At 47.2% G+C, this 21,755-nt stretch overlaps 6 protein-coding genes across 6 annotated transcripts; 5 read left to right on the top strand and 1 right to left on the bottom strand.

Annotated features, from left to right (window-relative positions):
• The first annotated feature begins 596 nt into the window (after positions 1–596).
• Positions 597–2,704, top strand: DFJ58DRAFT_234219 (uncharacterized protein). The gene is made up of 14 exons (XM_041379379.1): positions 597–738; positions 789–930; positions 984–1,016; positions 1,074–1,093; positions 1,148–1,162; positions 1,215–1,253; positions 1,310–1,338; positions 1,398–1,411; positions 1,460–1,492; positions 1,653–1,712; positions 1,764–1,904; positions 1,957–2,185; positions 2,240–2,288; positions 2,341–2,704. Exons 2-14 carry the CDS (start codon positions 876–878, stop codon positions 2,530–2,532), a joined length of 909 nt encoding a protein of 302 aa, XP_041246488.1. The 5' UTR covers positions 597–738; positions 789–875; the 3' UTR covers positions 2,533–2,704.
• Positions 2,705–3,084: 380 nt separating this feature from the next.
• Positions 3,085–4,064, top strand: DFJ58DRAFT_839443 (uncharacterized protein; the record flags this gene model as incomplete). Its single annotated transcript, XM_041392522.1, has 3 exons — positions 3,085–3,315; positions 3,380–3,985; positions 4,038–4,064. The coding sequence occupies 3 exons, from the start codon at positions 3,085–3,087 to the stop codon at positions 4,062–4,064; spliced, it is 864 nt and encodes a 287-aa protein (XP_041246489.1).
• A 254-nt stretch (positions 4,065–4,318) lies between these two features.
• DFJ58DRAFT_775921 (Sodium/hydrogen exchanger family-domain-containing protein) lies at positions 4,319–6,810 on the bottom strand. Its single transcript, XM_041389477.1, has 11 exons — positions 6,627–6,810; positions 6,323–6,575; positions 6,170–6,271; positions 5,943–6,113; positions 5,847–5,885; positions 5,631–5,783; positions 5,299–5,580; positions 5,242–5,246; positions 5,052–5,196; positions 4,672–4,994; positions 4,319–4,621 (listed from the first exon to the last, which is right to left on the bottom strand). The coding sequence occupies exons 1-11, from the start codon at positions 6,651–6,653 to the stop codon at positions 4,523–4,525; spliced, it is 1,599 nt and encodes a 532-aa protein (XP_041246490.1). The 5' UTR covers positions 6,654–6,810; the 3' UTR covers positions 4,319–4,522.
• Positions 6,811–7,473: 663 nt separating this feature from the next.
• Positions 7,474–9,921, top strand: DFJ58DRAFT_775930 (peptidase C1B bleomycin hydrolase). Its single transcript, XM_041389478.1, has 8 exons — positions 7,474–8,298; positions 8,355–8,516; positions 8,567–8,920; positions 8,969–9,071; positions 9,121–9,164; positions 9,223–9,327; positions 9,385–9,690; positions 9,740–9,921. The coding sequence occupies exons 1-8, from the start codon at positions 7,864–7,866 to the stop codon at positions 9,752–9,754; spliced, it is 1,524 nt and encodes a 507-aa protein (XP_041246491.1). The 5' UTR covers positions 7,474–7,863; the 3' UTR covers positions 9,755–9,921.
• A 2,807-nt stretch (positions 9,922–12,728) lies between these two features.
• Positions 12,729–14,719, top strand: DFJ58DRAFT_234515 (uncharacterized protein). The gene is made up of 3 exons (XM_041379380.1): positions 12,729–12,848; positions 12,894–14,182; positions 14,240–14,719. Exons 1-3 carry the CDS (start codon positions 12,821–12,823, stop codon positions 14,687–14,689), a joined length of 1,767 nt encoding a protein of 588 aa, XP_041246492.1. The 5' UTR covers positions 12,729–12,820; the 3' UTR covers positions 14,690–14,719.
• Positions 14,720–18,651: 3,932 nt separating this feature from the next.
• Positions 18,652–19,794, top strand: DFJ58DRAFT_725430 (uncharacterized protein; the record flags this gene model as incomplete). The annotated part of the gene is made up of 8 exons (XM_041385236.1): positions 18,652–18,669; positions 18,722–18,776; positions 18,834–18,923; positions 18,985–19,095; positions 19,154–19,209; positions 19,265–19,290; positions 19,348–19,438; positions 19,495–19,794. The coding sequence occupies 8 exons, from the start codon at positions 18,652–18,654 to the stop codon at positions 19,792–19,794; spliced, it is 747 nt and encodes a 248-aa protein (XP_041246493.1).
• Between the last annotated feature and the right edge of the window lie 1,961 nt (positions 19,795–21,755).

The raw sequence follows: 21,755 nt of genomic DNA on the forward strand, positions 1-21,755 counted from the left end.
TCAGGCCAGAATCGAGGTAGAGCGAAGTGTGCACTCACGCTTCCGAGCCAAGTGTTCAAACTCCAGCGCTGCAGCCTTGGCAGGATTCCCTAACTTACTTCGAGTCAGTAAATCAGGGCCGATTCTGTATGTTCGTGCTCTATGTGATCGTGCAGCACAGCATGATTTATTCCACTGGCAGAGGATCTCTACCCTCTCTCTCCCCAGTGCCGCCCCCGTCGATCCTGCTCTCCGTTCCCACTGTTGAGAGCCATGCAGGCCCTCACTTCATTGCTATTCTGCAAATAGTCAAATTACTCATATTCTCATAAATGACAGATAAGGTACTTCCTCGCAGTTATCTTCCTCGAAGACATCGTAATCACTGTGTCCATCCAAGGCCACTTTGCCGTACGGACGTCAACTTGAATATGTCAAGGGCCTGCAAACGGTTCGCTTAGTATTTGCTGAGGTTCGATCTCACATGATGCACTTACTTGTCAAGGTTATATGAATGGTGGTGGGACTTCATGTGATGCTTTCCAGCACATGTCGGGGTAGATAAGCACCGCCCTTGCTACCTATTAAGCAAGAGAGGACAGACGAAATCTAGCCCAAGAAGGAGTTACAGCCACCGGTGACCCTTTAAGTTGTCAGCCGTGGGATCATCGATATACGTATGACCTCTCCGTTGGACCTTTCCGTAGGTATCAGATATGATCGAGGACGACATCAGATGGAAAAGTGCGGTGCCTCAAGGTCGGCATGATTTCATTAGGACGCCACAAGTTCACACTTACAACTTGAAGTTAACGAGATTCTGATGGCCTGCCCTATAAATATTGTAGCAGCCCATCCCTCACTCTTCGAATTCGCCATTTGATCTGCACAGTCTCATGTCGGAACTAGAAGCATCTCTCTATGCTCTTGACTGGAATAACTACATCTCAGGTTCGTCAGCCTTGTTGGAATGAATCATTGTGCTGAACTTCGTCGTTTTCCAGTTGCAACCATTACCACAATATCATATGAGTACGGTCAGTAGCTTCCATGAACCTTGCAGTCACGGTGCGGCTGAGCGTAATATTATCTAGTGCTTCAGTTCGAGAAAGAGGTAACGAGGAGCTCATTTTGTCTTTGGCAAGTACTCATAATCATATCATCACAGGTCGCGTATGTTTGGGTTAGAGCTCAACCCAGACGAAATTAAGAACCGGAACTGACTGGATATGCAGGGAAGACAGTGGTCAGTGATGACATACCTATACTTTGCTGTGAGCTCCACCCTGCCAAAGTGCTTCATGGTTTCCCATTTCTGTTGATATGTCAGACTCGATATTTTGGTATTTTGGTTGTAATGTACGTCGTAGTGGTTGTATCCTTCAGGTGGTACATTGTATGTTGACGCTGACGTCTAGGACTTGCGCCTGCTGTACGTGACGTGATACCAACTGAGCCCTAATTAACCTACCAGTGCTAGGGGGAGGTCTGTTTTACATACCCGAAGCAGTGAGTGTATCTTTCTTTGGAGAATTCTAGTTGACCCAGGTTTAGCCGTACGTCAGAATTTCGTTTTACAATTAGGCCTGACCTGCTGCTGACCTCTTGTTTAGTTGTGAGTATGTCATATTCAACCAAAACTAGTAGCCTTTCTCATCATGAAATTGAAATAGGTTATGGTATATTTCTGTTTATGCAATGGGGGATTTCTGTATATTGTGCCTTGGCGAAAGGTAAGTCACAGTCATATGCATACTTTACGCGCACCCATTTTGCATTTGCAGTCATTCTCATCTGGCGTCTTTACGCCATATACGGCCAATCCAAGCTCATACTTTATGTCCTATCGGGTTTGTTCCTACCAGTCGTCGCGCTCTATTTAACGATGGATATATTTTTATGGAGTCGACCCTCGGCGATCTCAGGTAAATTTCCACTTTGATCGAATTCTGTACAAGCTGATGCCTTGGTGCATAGTGGAAGAAGTAATAATAACTCCAAACATCAAGTACTGCGAGGCTGTCTTCCACATTGGGCCTATGCCTGCGATATATGCTTCCATCCCCATCCTATGCTATGATATTTTACTGGTTGTTCTCGCCATCGCCGTCCTCGTGAAGCACCTGAAAGAACGGAAGGAACTTCAAATGAAGCCTAACACCTATGTAGTCATGATCGTCCGATATCATGTCGTATACTTTGTCATGTAAGTTCCCCTTTGTTGATGTATTCTCTGAAAGCATTCATTGAGTCACGCTAGGAATTTAGCAAGTCAAATCTTCATGGCGATATTGTGGGCCAACCTTCCAGTATGATCTCCCGTGATTTTAGAGAGATCTACTCTAATGCAGGCATACACAGACAGTGGTGATGTATCTCGTACTGTTTTTGTACGACACCGCGCCATTTATTCTCGTGCCACGTCTTATCATCAGCATCTGGGAAACACATGCCAATGACAACTGTATACATGTCAGTACAACATTCGAGGATTGCGTCTGTTTGACTTCGCCACGGATACTAGAGGAGCACGAGATGAATTTTGGCGCATGATGTTCCAACTTGAGGAAGGAGTCAGAGTGAAGTCCTTCACTCAGGCATTCGTCCTGACAAAATTCTCTGATACCAATCCACAGTATCATAGTGTTCATACATTGTAACTACCAAGAAAAACAGGATGTATCAATTATCTAGTAACTAGGGTGATTTTGAGTTATCGTGGAGATGTATCAATTGGGATCCTTTAAAGAACATCAGCAAAACCCTTGTGTGATACACGGCAATGATTTGACGCCATGCCACAGTATTTGTGGGCCGTCTTAACAGCCAAACGTCATAGGGAGCTTCCGGGGGGCTCACCAGCTTCTGTTTCAGGGTGCACACGGCTAATGTGCTCTTGACGAATGCTAGTAAGCTAAAATTATCACAAGCTCAGGTTTTTTGTTTCTGGGGAGATTAATTTTCCGGTTTGTGTACATGAGAAATTAAGCTATTACTCAATTGTCTTTGGGGTCACTCAACACCTTAAGGCCTTACAGACGGCCACGAACAACGCGGATGCCATCCATGGTGTCTTCTCCGTCCTCTTCCATTGCACTCGACAACATGCCCTCTAATCCACCTCCAACCCTTGAAGAGGATCTCAGTCACGCTCATTTATGGTCCCAAGATAATGACCAGCGCGACTCGCAAGACATTTCACCAGCACGTTCAAGTACGAGCACAGAGAAGGGAAAAGAAAAGCAGCTAGACGAAGAAGACACCACAGAGAACCCCAGTTCAGAGTCATACCCTCCCATAAATGACGATGCAGCCGAGACGCGACGAGTAGAAGAGGTGCGCTATTTTCGTTCTCGCCTATAACATGTTCGGATCATTGAAATTGCTTCCATCCTGGCAGAACCTACGTCGATGGGAGTTGGCTGAACGCGAACGACGGAGAGCTGCGCGAGAATCTGCGCATGTTAATAGAGGCGCAGGCGGTCCGTCTTTACTTGGACAAGTAACACGCAAGGCAAGCTTGCTCCTGTCGAAGCGGCCATCAGTCAGATCATCTCCAGGAGGGTTGGGTAACCACCGGGCTCTTCAATCTAGAGACTCCATTGACGTGGTACCACTCGACGACATCGATCAGAGCCCGCCCACAACTGCGAATCCGTTCATACATCCATCTGAAACGGTACCGGGGTTTGTCTCCCCACCACTATCCCCTTTCGTTGATACGAAGAGGCGGTCTAGAGTGATGACCGAAACTTTTGACTCGGACTCGCATACACACCCATCGCGGCCAGTAACGCCGACACTCGTTCCTCCCCCACAACCGCTAGGGTTACCGCCGCCTTTAACACCACCACCTAAAGGGACTAGACCACGCATGGCTCCCATGAATCCCACACCTCCACCAATGTTGCGTCAGGAACCCATAGAACCCGAGCAGGAGGTGAGATGGTGGCACGACTGGTTATGTGGATGCAGCGAAGGACCAGACCGGGGAGGGGATAACCAGGTAGGAAAGACTCTAACTCAGGCTGTTGACTGTACTGACGGGTTTACTTCAGGCTGGACGCACGAATCCTTTTGAATGATCGATTCCAGTTGATTTCATCCTCCCTACGACGTACACCTCTGTGTACACCCTCGCATACATGTACTATATCAGTAGTTTCCATCCAGGACTAATCTGCGCCATTACATAGGTATCAACATATACTTCGTAGAGGTTTCATAGTGTTTGGACTGTTCGCCGCATACATACCCACTTGTGTTTATTATGCCATCCTCATCCACACTGGCGCAATTGATTGTTCGTCACGCGGACATTTATAACCCAAGGGGTAACATGACATCTTTGGGAATGCGTGCATGTCATTATTCCCACCACGAAGAAAAGTGGAGGGTAAAGGGGCTGCGGAAGAAGAAGTAAGGAATGTAAAGGGGGAACATGGGTTTCAATGTGGGCAGTGTATCGTATGTAACATGACGAGTCGTGACCGCACAAGTTAGTACAATTTATACATCCCAATCCACGGATACTCGGTAGTTGTTATTGAGCAGACGGGAAGCGCGCATTCTTGATCTGATTATCATCCGAAGCACCATTATCCAGATTTGCTGGTCCAGCGTGATTGTTGACAGCCTCAACCTGCAGCTAGTTTAGTTTGGTAGACTATGTATGGAGAGTGAATCGCTGACCTGCACCAGTTCTGGAGAAGAGACATCCTTACCACGTCTGGTTACGACTGACTCGATGTCCCCAGGAACATCCTCGAAAGTTACAGCAACAACTGGGGTATCTGGAATACCCACAGCAGATTCATCGCTGTCTTTAGGAATCTTGGTGGAGCCTCGCTCTACATCTTCATCTGCACTTGACTCCACAATATCGGGAGCACGGCGGGCCCAAATAACCCAATCCGGGGCCGTAACACGATTACGGTTGGTCCACGTCATGGTCAACGAAGTCGTGCGAGAGTGTACACCACGACCTATGCTGAAGAACGGAATAGACAAACCATCTGTATACATTCTGATTCAGCAACAAATAATACAATACTACCCGCAACAGCACTTACGAACGATGATAGAACCAAGTACGACAAAAGAAACGATAGGCTGAATAGTCGCGGCGAGATACTGTGCTTGATTTGCAGGCGGGTGTTCCGGAGTGGGTAGACGCGTAAGAGCTAAGCTAGACACAAAAACTGCGCTGACTCCCATCTAGGACGCATTAGTGAATGATGAGAAATGGCATTTGAGACTTACTGGACCTGTATACAGGATTTAAGTGAAAGTGACGGCATAACTAGGAGAACTACTCACCAAAGTGGCCAGAGAATAACGCTTCCTTCCAGGAAGCAATCTCAGGTACAAACTTGTAGAGCGCCAATAAGGGTGGAATTCGCCTCAGAACCAAAATAGCAATCATAAGGAGAACGAGTTTCCAAGGGGTGATGCCATACTCGGAAGAGCTGTAGGCGTCAAAAGGTAGCCAAGCGCCGATGTAGATGAAGCAGCCACAATTCAGGACATAGTCTATCACGGAAGAGAATGTGTCATCCTCTGTCTGTACATTGAAGTGACCGTCCCAAGAAATTGCAGAACCTATATGGATGTCAGACTCAAGCGATCATGCATGCATATTGGACTCAGACCTGCTGCAAATGCTGCAAGAAGATCGTCTGCACCGATGGTACTCGCGATTCCGATAGTAAAGATGGACAGAGCCAGGTACTGTGCCACGTATGATTCACGATCTATAAAGCCCTTATTGTGGGATAGCTTCATGAGCTTCGAAAATAGAAGGCCTGGATCACGTGCATAAATGCAATTAGATCGATGTACGCAGATGATCAAACGACTTCGCTGACCTAGGACGGCGCCTAAAACAGTGCCAAGTATAACCTGGTCTATTGTAGGACATGATGAATACCTTACGAAAGGTCGAATAAAAAGAGAGCACGAACATAGCCATCCCACCAGAAACCATTTGCCGAGAGCAGTTCGAACGGACGTCTCTACGGTGAGGTAAATTGATATCGCAAGGAACGGATATGCAAGACCATCATTCGCTGCGGATTCCGCAGACAATATCCGACGAATATTCACAGGGACATGCTTTGTGGCAAATTTGCCGCCTGTAGAACAAATTTAGACGTCGCTTAGTTATGATGTCATGGTTAATAGGACTGACGGGTGATAGCAGCACAGGTGACTGGGTCCGTAGGGGTCAAACAGGCAGCAATGCAAAGAGACGAGATGTAATTGAGCTCCGGAAACAATGTTTGTATGACACCTGACATAATGATCAGTAAGTAAATATTTAACTTGGCAAAGATATACATGCCAGCGACAACGACCCAACCAAAGGCCATGGTGGGCACGACCACTATGAGCAAGCTTTTTGCATGCTCTTTCATATATGCGCATGGTAATTCGACTCCGACTGCGAACAGGCCGGTGGCGAGGACGACGCGCATCACCTCCAATGTTATGGTATTTTCCAAGGGGCCCCATTCACGAGGTGTGAATACATTGGCGGCGTAAGGGCCTATGATGATCCCAAAGCCGGTGCCGAGGACGACTTCATTGATATAAAGCTAGGGAAGATATGGATCATTGGTTAAGATGACAGATGAAGTTTATCGAACCTTCTCTTTTACTAGGAGGGATATCATCGAGAACTGCGGTCAAGAATCAGCACTTGGAGTAACAGCAATATAAATGACAAGCCGTTGAACAGCGACGACTAGATGTATTGAAAGGGAAATAGAACGAACCAAGACTACAAAACCACCAAGACAGATGTACGCCAATCCTGGCGCGGTCACCTGCAAAACCGAGTTTGTGATGACAGAGAGGAGTGAACGACATTACGGACTTGCAGTAAATCTAAATTCATGATGGCAGAAAGAAAGGGGTGAAAAACCCTTTGGAGGAACCTTTAGAGAGGTGGTGGATGTGAGGATAAGAGTGTTAATTGAGCCTGTCAATGCCTCACCAAGTATTTATTGGCGATACGCTTACGCCCACCACGTGCAATGCCGTGAACAAAAACCCTGCCATGACTCAACCCAGCGCTGAGATACTTGACCGAGTCCGATGACCGACGCCAAGCTGAGTACTATGCCTAACGAGACCCTACTAGACGCTCGACGGTGGTCTATTAGTGTGAAAGCTTCTGAAAGGTGCAAATACGAGAGACGACACCAAATCACTGGTAGATATACTACTAGTACTTGCAAAAGATTGTCCAGAAAAGGTTTACGTAGGCGATATAACGCAACGCTGGGCCTGGTGCCTGGCCGAATCAGATACAGGACCCCAGAAGCTCCAGCTCCATTTTTGAGACATGTGGGGGGCGTGTTCGAAGTTACACAGCTGCGTGTCCTAAAATGGGAATTTTCAAACCCGATCGAGTCGGAAGTCCGGAGAACCATATTAGTCCGGATCCGGGTTTTCCGTTACGTTTAGAACAACACACAGACTACGTACATGATACTCTGTTCGCTTCTTAGTCTGGCATTTGCGACGTCCGAATTCTTCACGAGTACAGATAGACTACCAGGTATGGATCCTGTCTAGGCAGATGGCTTAACCACATCCAGATAAGGATTCAGATATTTTTGAGGCCAAAAGTTTTGCCCGATTTCAGCTGGTCGGGCGGGTGTACGTTCCTTGGCAAGAGCTTCCGGGGTTATTCAATGCCATCATTTACGGCGTGAACCGACAGATTCCCCGGACCAATCATCACGGGCTGGTTGGAAGGGACAGCGTGCTTCCGAAGCTAGTCTTATCATACCCAAAATACCAAGCGAGCTATAAAAGACTTGTTCTGGTCTACAGCCTATCTCTTCCTGTGACGCTCGTCTAGTCCTCCTTGCAACGATGGGTTCATCTGTATCCAAGGTTCCTGCTCAAGTTTCGGTCACTCTAAACGCAACATCTTCATCCGAATTGCACGACGAGAAAGGTTTTGTTCGCACACAGAGTTCCACGTCACCCACAGCGGGTTCGCCGCCTTTGGCAGCCGACGGTTCAATTTCACTGTCTAACGTCGATGCCTGGGAGTCCGCTGCCGCTGCGGACCCAAAGATCCAACTTGCCCGCACAATCCTTGCCCACAACGATATAAAGTCGTCGCTCACCAGTCGTCCGGCCGGTGTTGCAATACCCCATGTGTTCAATCACGAGGTGGAGCTCAAAACTGCACCTGTTACAAACCAGAAATCCAGTGGCAGATGCTGGCTCTTTGCAACTACTAATGTCATTCGACATGAAGTCATCAAGAAGCTGAAGCTCAAGGAATTCCAGCTCTCCCAGGTGACCGTTTATGATAATCGGTTCTCGCTAGCTCCCTTACTCACAGAATCCTATAGTCATACCTCTTCTTCTGGGATAAGTTGAACAAGTCCAATTATTACCTCGAGCTTTCTATCGAGAATGCAGACCTGCCTGTCGATGATCGCCTGGTCAACTTCCTCGCGAAGGACCTCATTAGCGACGGTGGTCAATGGGACATGGCTGTCAACTTGCTTGAGGTACGCTTTCCTTACAGACAATAGTATGGCATGTCTTAAACATCTCCCAGACATATGGTCTTGTTCCTCAGCCAATCTACCCCGAGTCATTCCATTCAAGTGCCTCGTATCCCATCAACATCCTTCTGAAGACGAAGCTCCGAGAGCATGCTCTTACTCTTCGCACGCTCTCTTCATCACTGAAGGCCGATCCCAGCGTCTCGCAGGAATCAGCTATCTCGGCTCTTCGTGCGAAGAAGGAAGAGCTTATGCAAGAGGTTTATACCATCATGAGCGCGACCCTGGGTGTTCCTCCTAAGCCTAACGCACCCTTCACTTGGGAGTACTACACTGAAGATGGCAAGTATGCGAAGTGGGAGGGTACTCCTCTGGAGTTCTACAAGGCTTTCACAGCCAAGTTCTCGGTTAGTGCATGTGACAATCTTGACGAATGTGCATTCACAAGTCTCAAGCCGGCGGAGTCTTTCTCTCTTATTAACGACCCGCGAAATGAGTACGGCAAGCTATACACCGTGAACAAGCTCGGCAACATTTGGGGCGGACGACCTGTTCTGTGTAAGTCGTGTGCATCAAGTCTGCATTACAAGAGCTTAACCGCTAGCAGACGTGAACACTGAGGTCGATGACCTCAAGCAGGCTATAGTCCGAGTGAGCAGTTTTGGATTCATCCTTCAATTACTTGGTTTGATTCCGACCCCGTACACAGTCTATCAAGGCCGGCCAGCCAGTCTTCTTCGGTTGTGATGTAGGTCAATTCTCTGACTCCGGCAAGGGCGTCGGTATCATGGACACCGACTATTTCGAATACGAAGTAAGCCATTCCTAATATAAGAATGACGGTTTTAAAATCTACTCATTCCCCTTACAGCAAGCGTTCAACATCACGCTGGGGCTTACCAAGGCCCAGCGACTGGAGACAAACGAGTCCGCCATGACACATGCCATGGTCATATCCGGCGTGCATGTGGATGAGAAGACTGGTCGTCCCGTCCGATTCAAGGTGGAGAACTCCTGGGGTGAAGATAGTGGCGTACAGGGTTATAATGTGATGAGTGATAAGTGGTTCGACCAGTTTGTGTTCCAGGTCGTGGTGCACAAGTCTTTGGCCACAAAGGAGCATGTAAAGATCTTTGAATCGGGGGAGAAGGTGGTGTTACCTGCTTGGGATCCCATGGTAGGACAGTATTATTTTGCACATGCAAGATGCTGATCGTTTTACCCAGGGTGCTTTGGCGTGAATATCTCAGGGCCTCGTTGTATAGTTTTTGTACCATATATATACCATTTGTTGTATGTTTGAGTGCCAGCCCCGGGGACGAGTTGCGGGTGAAATTCATGGACTTGTTGAGCGGCCCGGGGTGTGTTACCCAAAAACCGAGATTGAACTACTACGCCTTGACACGACTTAGGCCCATGTCAAGAATTGCACACCTTCGACGCGCTGAGCTTCCGATTACTTCAAGACCATCCTCCTGGCGCATACCATTACTTATTACAGTAGCTTTATCTGCGCGCAGCGCGAACAACGATTAAAACGAGTCAAATGACTTCCCAGGAAGAGCGTAAGATCTAGTTTTGTACATATTATACAGTAACAGCTCAGGGATAATTGAAAGACGAAGATAACGTCATAGCAATTGTGAGGGCATCATGACCGGAAGACGATAGTATATCGTAACGGCGCTGGCGCCAGCCCCCCACTCGCTGACATGTGTTGTGTCCATCGAATTCTTGCTGTTAATATTGCGACTCGTAGACGTCCATTTCAAGCTTGACCCGTTTTAGCCAAGCGGTAAATACGAGAGGACAGACATCTGTTGCAGGTTCGAAACCTGCTCAACAGTTTTTTTTCCTTTTACGTGGCACGCCTTCAAGCGAAATCTACCGACAAATGAATTCCCCTCTTATTAGCGACACCTTGACATCCACTCATCTCATGGAGAGTTCTTCAGAAGTTCATCTTAACTTGGGAAGCATCCTGGCTAAACTAGTGGTAACCATTACTACATCGCAGCGGCGGCGAGCTACCAATCCCCGACTCCAATCATTGGGACCGTCTACTATCTTGTCGATACACCGGTAGTCGACAATAGTAGTAGACGGTCCACACAATATATTCGCAGGTTGATTATCTCCAACTCTCCGATTCCAAACGGAAGAAGTCGGGCAAAGGCCGATCTTCAAAGCATCATTATAACGGACCCGTCATCGTTCCGTCCACCGCAAGCTCTGCAAGATGCTCTTAAAGTACAGTTGAAGGCTCCTCCTCAAGCCAGGTATCACATTGTCGGAGCTTGGCTAAGCTCGACATTTTCTCGTTCGTTCAAGTTGTGTATGTTTAAATACAACCGATGGTGATACTCCGACCACACGAGGAACACCAAGATGCATCCTTGCGTACTCATTGTACTCAAGAAATAGGACGTAACTGATCAGGCTTGATTTTTCCAGGGCCAACAAATACAATACTCAGGAGCTCGCTGATATCGGCGGAAATTCGAGGCAACACAAACGCCGTGGACACAACATTCATTTCATGCACATAGTATATATTGCCATGAAAGACCCGCCGTGACGGTTGCATCGGATCTGACGGCTAAAATAAATATGCCTCAAGGCCACTTGCGAGCGCAAATCGAATGTCCATTTTCTTTGGTGATGTCGCAAAGCAGTCCGAGTCGGCGAACACGTTCATTGCAGTGGGTTCAGAAGAATTGCCAATGATGCCGAGCATCATTAAGAGTATCGTTTTTGAAGATAAATGACGCGGGCACAACTGCAGGATGCATCGTCTGGTGCTGAAGGCGTCAACCACTCGGAGAGATATTGGCAAAGGCACACCAGTATAAGCTGAAATGACAGCTACTTTTGAATCGTGTATGTAAGTTTTGAGAGAAAACTGCGCAAATAGGCGGTTTGATCTGCTTTGACTCGCATCATAACAGCGACGTAAGCACTCCAACAGAACATCCTTTGAGACCGTGACTGGCCACTTGTCCGTGTTATCTGTATTTTCCATTCCCGTCTGACCATTTTCATGCGCTCGGCGAGGAAGCAATCTGACAAGCGAGACACTCCGTCATAACGGCTTCATACTTTATAGATAGTATCTACGCAATGTAATATTTGTCAGGGCTCTTTAAAGACAGACTCGGAGTGCAAGGGAATTACTCGGGCCAATACATTGCAAAAAGATGGCACAATCTCATATACGACAGGCAAGACCATTACTCGTTTTTGCACACGAACAGTATCGTTGACAGCAGGACACCCCCTCATAGGCAGACCACGGACACTCACAAATATTCAGAAACTCAAGGCACATCAATATTAATGGTCAATTTACTGCAAGCTTGTACAGTCATCAGCTTACCCGCCGCTATCGAATTCCCACGAATGCAGATTCACCTGAACGTTTCTGTCCGTGAACACTGAAAACCCTCTCCACTAACTTAGTGGAGTCGGAGATGGAGATTATCGATCCTGAAGATTTCGTCCTCCGGATCTCTCCGGATGCATATCTACGCGGGAGTGAATCTGGAAGCTTACTCAACACTACTTTCACCTAGACCATCAGGATTCAGGCCTCAAGGCCTCACGAGTGGGCTACTGTCCTCCCTGTAGTGGCGAGCCAGAGCCTCGACTCGGAGGCGCAAATTCGTTAGTTCTCAAGTATTCCCGCATTAACGCACAGCAAGCGACACACGGAGCGCATGACACGTAAAAATGTTACAGGCTGGTGCTTCCTTCCATTTTGTGCTCGGTTCTAAATTATAGTAATATTTGCTCTTCAGGATGTACTCACCAGATGCATATCTGTCCGCCTCGCATTACTGCAATCCGCTATCTAAACAATTCTGCGGTGTCGACGAAGTCTGGTTTAATCTTCAACCAATCCACAACTCCCACATATATAGACGCAAACACGAGGTTCTTTGCTCTGCTTCGCACTGCATGTCTGGTTTGCCTCGAAGGCAATAGTTGGTGTATGTCTCCCTGGATCATTAGGATCATCGAGTAAGACTCACAGGTGTGGTATCTGCGAAATTCCTGCAGTTACATTTACACCCGAGGCTCCTGAATTTGGAGTAAACGTTCTCACTGATTTGGAGAGGTCGGGCCGAAACTGGACACGGTAAGTTCCTGTATCATTTCAAAGTTCAGATATCAGTCGATAACGAGTTACCAAGTTTGAAAATAAAAGTTCTGGATGACGATGTTAAACAGCTGTTGGTCACATAATTTTTCGTCACTCTTGTGAATTGGGAACTCCCTTATATAAATCTATTGGTGCACTCTACCCTATGATGCAGCTAATGCGCGATACAATGAGTGAGTCCGAAATCTAGTCTTGACTTCTGCTTACCATTCTCCCAGAGATCCGATTGTTTCTCCTGCTGCTCGCGTCTCTCGGAGGGACGTATGCGATCAACTTTACCGACTGTTTTATCAACTTCAGAAATAATGCGAGTCTGACACTCAACCCTTCAGGATTAGTGGATGCAAATGGTGGAAATATAACAAATACATCGTCGGAGATCTCACAAGCAGTTGGATTCACCTATGATACGTGTCTTTCAAAGTGCGGCCCTGGAACACAGAAGCCCACCTGGGCAAACACTTCGCAGCAGTTCAGTGCCTGGCTATTACCCTACCTTGCGCTCATTTCTCAGCTGCCTTTCGGTGCAAGACATAGAGTTGACAACCTCATGTCTGCTATCCTCACAGTCGGTTCACCGGTGCTCGCCGGTTACTCGATGATTCTAACCATTCTCAATGCTCGGTGGATCAGTCGCCGATTTGAGAATGTGTCCTTCCCCAACGCCAGACACGCCGCCCGCATCCTTATAAGCCTTCAACAAACACCACTGAAAATAACAAATGAAGATTCGCTACTCAGCTCTCTCATTGTCCTGCCAGAGAATGACGACTGGTGGCCAACGATTGCCGATTTTCTCGATTATACTCTCACTTGGTCCATCGCATCTGCGACATCCATTGCTTGGGTCACCGTTGCATACCTATTGACAGTCGTCAGCTCGCTATCGGACGTTGACGCCAATATCAACTCCAACGGTCAAGGCGCGGCGTCAGTTTGGTCGTGGCTCATACCAATCGTTATAGGTTGGCTGCAGCTATCTCCGAAGTGTGACTATGTGCGCATTAAACGGGCCATGGACAATGCAGATGCAATGGCATTTGTAACCACCCATCATGGAGTCGTGAAGGCTTCAGACCTTTCCGAAAGACGAGCAATATCCATTGATTCCACTTTGGAACACCCTTCCTCTCCTGACGAAAATTCAACTCCACCCGTCTACAATTATGCCAGGGCCATCCCATGGTCTCGGTCGGCGGAGGATGTCTTCGATGCTTTTCGAATGGCCTCCGACAATTCCAGAATGCATAGACCGGTCAGGGTGGGTGATTTGTGGAAGAATGCGGGCGGGAGGAACACTATCGAGCCTAGCAATAGGTCTGGAAACCCGTCCGAAGTCAATGCTTACTGTAGACTTCCTCGATACGCAGCACCTAGATACGGAAGACGGAACCCCTGGGCGTCAGGGATATTCTTCCGTATGTTTGTGGCATCACTCTTGCCCATAGCTTTGCAGTGGGCAACAACTGGAGCTGCGGTGTTGGTTGTGTATTTTACACCGGCTGTGGTAAGCATCGTTTGATGCACACACATGTACTTGTTGCTGACAAACGGGACACGACAGGGCCTTGGTTGTAGATCTCTTGGTTATATCATCTATGGCGCACTGGCTACGGTAGTGTGGGCGATGCTCGTCGCGTCGAGCATTATTTCGCACTACACATATTCATACTCGGGCAGATCCAGTTGGAGTCCTTTCTTTTCTATCACAATGCGTCTCGCAAAGGTCCTATCGAACCTTTTGAGATGGGGTGGAAAATTCTTGGCAACCGTCAATGCAGTCTGGGTAGTCACGGCCAGCATGCTGCAGTTTTCGGACGTCTATGATAATTGTTACTGCAACTCGAGCGTGTTGGGGAGAGGGGTCCAACAGGCATATGGCATCGTTGTGTTTGATAACTTAGACTTAGGTTTAACTGAAACTGCTTGGTGGGGCGCGTTGGCTTTGGCTTGCTCTACCTCCTTGGGATTTATTTTTTTGATGAGTTTATTGACTGACCGTGTACCTACGTGATGTCTCTGAAGTTTTGGCAGTGAACGGCCGGCAGGAACGGCGGACTGGCGGAGGACTCCTCACGCCAGGGTATTTCTGAGCCTTGAAGTGTGGCAGGGACACAGGCATGCCTGCATAGGACAGAAATGGATACAAAAAAGTTTTAGCAGATATACATACCATTATATATTTTCACGATTAAGATGTCGTAGCGGCGGCGCATATAAAAATACAGGTGCCTGGACGTTCAGAGGACCAGTTAACAGAGCCGCGTAAAGTCGGGGAACAGAGTCGCTTCTCAGGTTCGAAACCTGCCGACAAGGTTTTTTCTATTGGAACACACCGTGACACTAGATAAAGGCCGAGCTTCGCCAGCGGCAACCTTGTTCCACACGTACTAATGTTGTGTACTAGAATGCATAGAAGGTATACTAATTGTCCATCATCAGTGGTATCCTTTGGAAAGTAGCAGGCCAGGGCAACAATCATAAAAAGCTGCGAAAAATTCGCTGTCGGACAATATGTTACATGTGTGATGAGAATGAGTGCATTTCAATAGACAGGTTTCAACACATGATTGAGATGGATATCACTTTCGGAAAGCACAAATTAAGGGGTTGGCTTTACTAGCAGTCGGAAGATGCTTGAGCACGGTGACCGTGGCATTCCTTTCCTGTGAGAGGTTTGTCCGATGGAAGGCCACCGCCACATCATTTTAGTGAACCAGAGAGCTTAGGCAATGCATGTTTAATGGTGGTCGTAATACAATCAACTCGCGAGCGCTGGTTTCACTTGATCAGATGAGATTGTGAGTGCATTAAGGAATTGAAAGTAACGAATGAGAATAACTTACAGTGAATAAACAGTGAACAAGCTTGATGGAATCAACACCTACAGTGTATGAATGGTGTTTTAAGTTCTCGGCGTCATGTTCTCGTTGAATCATCTTCTTGAACGCCTATAACTTAATTGTGGACGATAACTGGAAAAAACTTTGCGACGAAAAGCTGATGCCATCACGGGGCATGAAAGACAGACAATCACATAAAAGAGGTTTCAGCGCAATGACTGGGCCTAATTAAGATGGACCTCCGAGGATCTATACACTGCAAAAATGATGTGAGCAGGTTTCAAACTCACTCCAAGAGACTCTGTTGTGGTAACCACTTGGCTAAGACCAGTTAGACGGACCTGTGAAGAAACCATCCATGAGTCAATGTAAAGGTGTGTTCCGATAGAAAATACCTGTAATTCAGCTCTCTGAAGTGGATCTCCCTCCCTGCGACAGACCTGGTACACAGGCTAGGGAGACTGTCCAAGCTAGAGATTCTCAGCTGCCTGAGGGCTATACTTTCCTCTGTACAGACTGTACAGTCGTACTATGATACGGACAACAATGACGACGGCGAGCACCACGACGACGAGCTCCAGTAGAAGAGCAGATACGGATCCTTCATGTGTCAATCTTTAATCCATCAAAAGCTTGGCGACTCTAACATCATTGTGACTGCTGCGCAGCATAGCCTTGGGTTAATGTTCAGTCCTTGTGAGCACAAGTACAAACCGGACATTCTGAGTGGTTCGCCTCAGCCCTTGGTCCTTCAAGTTGTTGGTGTCTTCGCTTAGTACTGGACACTCTTAGGGCCCTAGGGGACGTGCGCAGCCGGGTAGTACCGTAGCTTAGTCAGCGACTTAGTGTCCTTTGGGTAGCGTCCTCAGGTCTAGTGCTCTCCACCGTGACCGCTTCTCACCTGGCTCTCGACACGCAGGCACACAGTCGCGGATATACCGCTCCAGTACCACTATATACATGGTGCGTCCGAGTCCGACTTATGGTTAGATGCGGCATAATGTAACCCTATACCTCGCATCAGTCGTAATCGACTAGCCTTGTACAGCTGACAATCCAGAGATATTTCTGATGCTTATAATGGTCGTTCTGTGCCCAAAGCAATTACATCGGTCTTGAAGGATATACCCATCGTTTGACAAAGAGTATCGCTCCAACTCGTCTAGGAAAGCCGACATATTTACTCGAGCTTTCAAAGCATCGTGGCCCAGAGTCCCAGATGAAGCATCCTCCCGCGTTTCCGGACAAGACACAGTTTATTCACGTACGATGTTTGACCGGTGCGATGACGAAGGACGTATGTTATCGTCCTGACGCCCAAATATGCAGATATCCCGAAGCAAGTGCGACTTCAAGCGCGCTTCGTGAGGGATCGGTTCGATCACGACTAGTAGCTCTGCTTGCCAATACTTTGTGCGTACCATCCAATCTTGATGTCGCAGAGCCGACTCTACAACTAAACGATTCAGGATCAGCGAGGAAACCCCTGATCACAATACGTTCGGAATTCCACCTCACACATGATCCATAATTACGTCTTCCAATGCACACTTGTATCAGAGCCTCCTCCATCCCTGATCTCCTCACCGGCCAGTCGAGCTGGTACACGCCTGCAGCGAAAGGCCGCGATGTGGAGAAGATTATTCAACATGCTCTCAGCGAGACAGCGTTAATCAAGGCACCAGTTAGATGAAGACTAGTTGCTGACTGATCACATCCACCCCTTTGCTTACAGATTCATGTATAAATACAGATCAATTGGTTTCATGTAGACGACAACGGGTTAGCTTCTTCCAGTCTGCTTTCAACTTTGCATATCTCATCATCACACCCATATTAAAGTTGTCTCAAATTAGAAGAAGCGTGTGTCTGAAACGGCCAAGGCTAACCTACAGAGGTTAAGCCTTCCTTCAAGTTGTAGAAAGTAGGACCCTCCGAGGTGGCTGCGTGTTTTAAGGATTGATGGTGTTATAAGCATCAAGCAGATCAAGGATCGGTGCCATTAACGCATGTGAGTTTCCGGATCAACCTTAATGATCAAACTAAATCTAATTATGCGTATTATTGGGCTACATCTGAATAGAGGCCTTATTATCAATGAAAATACAAAGCATTTATGGCACCAACTGTAACTTTTATTAAGTTGCGCCCAGCCTAGTACAGGCTGTGACCACGTCATCTGTAAATCAGCCAGTGAAACAATGCGTCACGATATTCTCAGCACCGGCATGGCGTCCCCAGTATCCGGCCCGGGGTTCCCAGCTCGTTTAAGAAGGTGAACGGATGTGTACGCGAAACCCATTTGTTTCCTCTCGAACGAATACAGATGGAATATCCGGCGGACGATCTCACAGCGGCCAGAAGCCTGCAGATCTTCATGGTGCGTTGCTTTCTTGACACGACAGCAAGATGATAACAGATACATCACGTGTGGCAACTAGTACTTATACAGTGCGTGCTGTCTGAACTGCATCTTCCTCGTTCTAACTAGACAGCTCAGTGTCGATTGTGACATTCTGGGTATGTTTATCCCGATCTGTTTCCGTCCGCCATTAAACTTGTTTATCCAGACCTATGACTATATTTGTTCACTTCACGAAGAGGTAAGTTTCGCGATACGCCTCGGTTCTGATATTAATAATTAGCTGTTGAAGTGGACATTCCTTCTTCGGTCGCGCTGGACCAAAGTAAAAGCCCTTTACATCACTGTACGATATGCCCCCTTTTTAATCGCCACCGTGAGCCTATATGGTGCGTTCATCCCAGTATATATTCTCCTAACTTAATGAATTGGCATACTGTGCTTCAGTGGCCATGGCCCCGACCGACAATACCAATGTATGTGAACATGGGCATTTATCCACCGACGAATGACGCTTACTGTATGACTTCTGAAGGAATGCCAGATGTTGATGGATATTATCACATGTACGTGCCCGGTACATATTGCACGCACGTTCTTATCGAGCGCTGCTATTTCTTCTTACAGCCTTGAGTCTGATTTCACTCACTTGCTCTTAATGTATCTCTCTTTCCTCCGAGACATACACGCGTCTCTGATCTGATTCATCCAGGCTTTTTTGTCCTCAGAACGTATGTGCTCTGGAACAAAAATAGAATCATACTCGTAACCATGCTATCCACCCTTTTTGTAAGCCCCACGCCCTCACCACACCCAAGTTCAATGTTCATACATCAGTCAGGCTGTCATCGTATCAATCTTCATAATTGGTTTTACTGCTACTGCGACCTCTTATCGTTTGTGCTCTCACCTTCACTCACTGCTATTTGCACATATTCACTCCGCTTTCACAGCTACGAGTAACGTGATCCCAGGCTGTCGCCGGAATACGGATAGTTTTTCATTCTCCATACCGTTCATTCTCTTGTCTGTGTTCCAACTGGGTAGGCAGCCGGGAACTGGGAGTGTACATTGCAGACACGCGCTGACTGACGCTATCCCCAGTACTAGTGTCCCTCACACTTGTGTGTGTCATACAGAGTTGGCGGTCTGCCAAGGGCCCTCTCTATGCCATCCTAGTGAAGCACAACATATTCTACTATACATGCGGTCTGCGTGAGTCAGAACCTACATATGTTTCCGTGCGTATCGGTGATGATTGACTTTTCGAAAGTTCTCTCGACCGTGAACGTCCTTGCGCCAGTACTACTAGTGCTGCCGCTTTCTGATGTGCGTAAACAATACTCTTCGACATGATCGAACCATTGATGTTGTGTACACCCAGTTCCTATCCTACTTCCTCCCCGAAGCGTATGCACCTCCAACTTCTGTTACGAATCCCTACTGACAGCACCCCCAAACACACAGTTTTGAGGTCTTTATCCTTGCTATCCTCGCTACGCGCATGCACCTCCATCTCTGGCGTATGGATCAGCAAGTGGACGACCCCGACATCGTCGTGTGGATATCTATGTCGGATATGTCACCTGCAGATCATATGGTGTAACGTGTTAGTCGTGTGGCTTATTCGGTGTCGTTTGTGAAGTGGGACTTGGACTACCGACTTTCTCTTCGTTGGTGCAACACATGCAATCTTACGTGAGCTACCTTTTCTCTCTGTCCGATTATGAATTCTTGTGTTCCCTGCTGTCAGTTTTGCCCTTCATGCCTGTTGATCATCGACCCTCCTTGGTCTTAAGCATCCTGTGCCATAAGTATTCCCACATCATCATCAATACCCTCCGTGAACCGCTTCAAACCCAGACTGCCCAGTCTGAAACACTCAAAGAGGGCCGAAAACTTGCAAAAGAGTGAGCAGCTTCACAAGAATGTCAGATTCGGTCAGATATTGAGCAGGCTTGGCCAATGCTTGTGCCATCCACTGTCGTACTGGAGTGCTCACGTGACTATCAAACAGCATGCTGTTGGTGTCCTCATCCTGTATGTGCAGTGTTTTCGCAACATGTTGAGACCATCAATGAAGTTGTGATCCAGAATGGGAACCATGATGACAATCTGCCTCTCTATTTTGATGTCCTCGGTGTGACAAATTGCTTTATTATCCAAAAGTGTGTTGTGCAGATGTTGTCCTCCAAGTTTACAAACCATGACTGTCCTGTGTCAGATGGTGTCATGCTTAACAAGGAAGGTGTTGGGAGAAATTGGGTTTGGGAGTCAGGGACTGGTATGCATGGAATTCCAACTAGCTTTAGATGCAGGTGAAAGGCTAGTGAATTTGTCAATGAAATTGAATGAAGAGGGGGACATACTTATAATCTTGTCATTGGTTTTGTCCCAGACATCAAGATCCATGACATCAGCTTTTGTTCGTTGTTTTTTGGTGGGAGACTCTAACACAGGGGTTGGTGACACCACTGTGTGCTTAGGACTGTGTGTGTTCTTGGCTGGTGATGCATCAAGTTCAAAATTGCTCATTGGTGTACTAGGGTATGATATGGGTAAGGCTTACCTGGATACCCACCCAGGCACCACCTGCAGGTGGGTTGGGTAGTATGGGTATGGGTACCTGTGATTGGCCCACCCATACAGGCATGGGTACAAAACTGTTGATGGTTTGATTTTTACCTTTCAGATCTTATATTACTATCTTGATGTTATCACCATTGACACCACATGTAATGCTTTAGTCTTGGCAGCTTCTTGATTCTTGCCCACATAAACTCTCTCTGCACACATCAGGAAATCATGAGTTTACTTTTTCGACTTTTTTCAGCTTTTTCTTACTTCAACCACACTTATATTAGTAGCAGGGACTGAAATAAGTAGAAAAGGAGAAAAGCACTCGAAAAGTTGGCACTAAACAAAAAAAGTTGACACTGCTCGAAAAGCATGTATTACACAAAAAAAGTCGTAGTAATTCTACGGATCTGCAGGTACTATACTCTCAGATAATTTGAACATGCGAACATGCACTGGAGCCGGTGACCCACATTCAACGAGTGACCTGAGCATGGTTGCGATATTGAGGGCCCCAGCAGCATCATGCCATCATCATCCACATCTAACCTCGTCCCATCAGCTCCGAATGTCCATGACTAACCCACACACCAGCGTCACCATTCCTTCCTAGTACTCCTTCAAGTCCAGGTGGCATCGACGCGCTCGCATGCATGTGAATGATGTCCTGGATATTAGTACAGGTAGTGAGATATAGCACTGGCAGACAGTGGGAGCAAGGGCCAGAGACAGAAAAGTTGCACACTTTGCGAGTAGAATTAACTGAAGGATAGGACAGATTACTCGAGTTATGTGTGAAGGTCTTGAGTCAACGACGTGCAAGACAAATGATTAAACATTACAGGCGTTCTGCTGAGCCTGAATTGGTATCGGAGTTTGCCGATCACTGTAACAATTTTCTCTAAGTTCGAATCTTTTACTCTCTACTCTTAACTAGTCGGATGTCTGTTAAATCTACTCCCAAGTCTCACGTTCAACTCGGACTCCTCCGCTGCTTCCTTCCAAGGTCGCAGCCTTGACCAGAAGACCGACCCGACTACACGAACACACTAGCCCAGAAAAAACTGCGGAGAACCTGATTGTGGACCATGAACTCGAACGAGGTGAACACTAACCCTGAAAGATGGACCACGAAATCGAACAAGGCGAATGCTAACCCCAAGTGATGGACCACGAACTCGAACAATGTGAATGTTAACCCCGAGAATTCATTCGATGGACCATAAACTTGAATGACGTGAACACTGGCCCCGTCGCAAACTCGACCACGACAATTTGATGGACCTCATCACAGCTCC

This window comes from Suillus subalutaceus (assembly GCF_016647625.1).
Source record: "Suillus subalutaceus strain FC151 chromosome Unknown DFJ58scaffold_26, whole genome shotgun sequence".
Lineage (NCBI taxonomy): Eukaryota > Fungi > Basidiomycota > Agaricomycetes > Boletales > Suillaceae > Suillus > Suillus subalutaceus.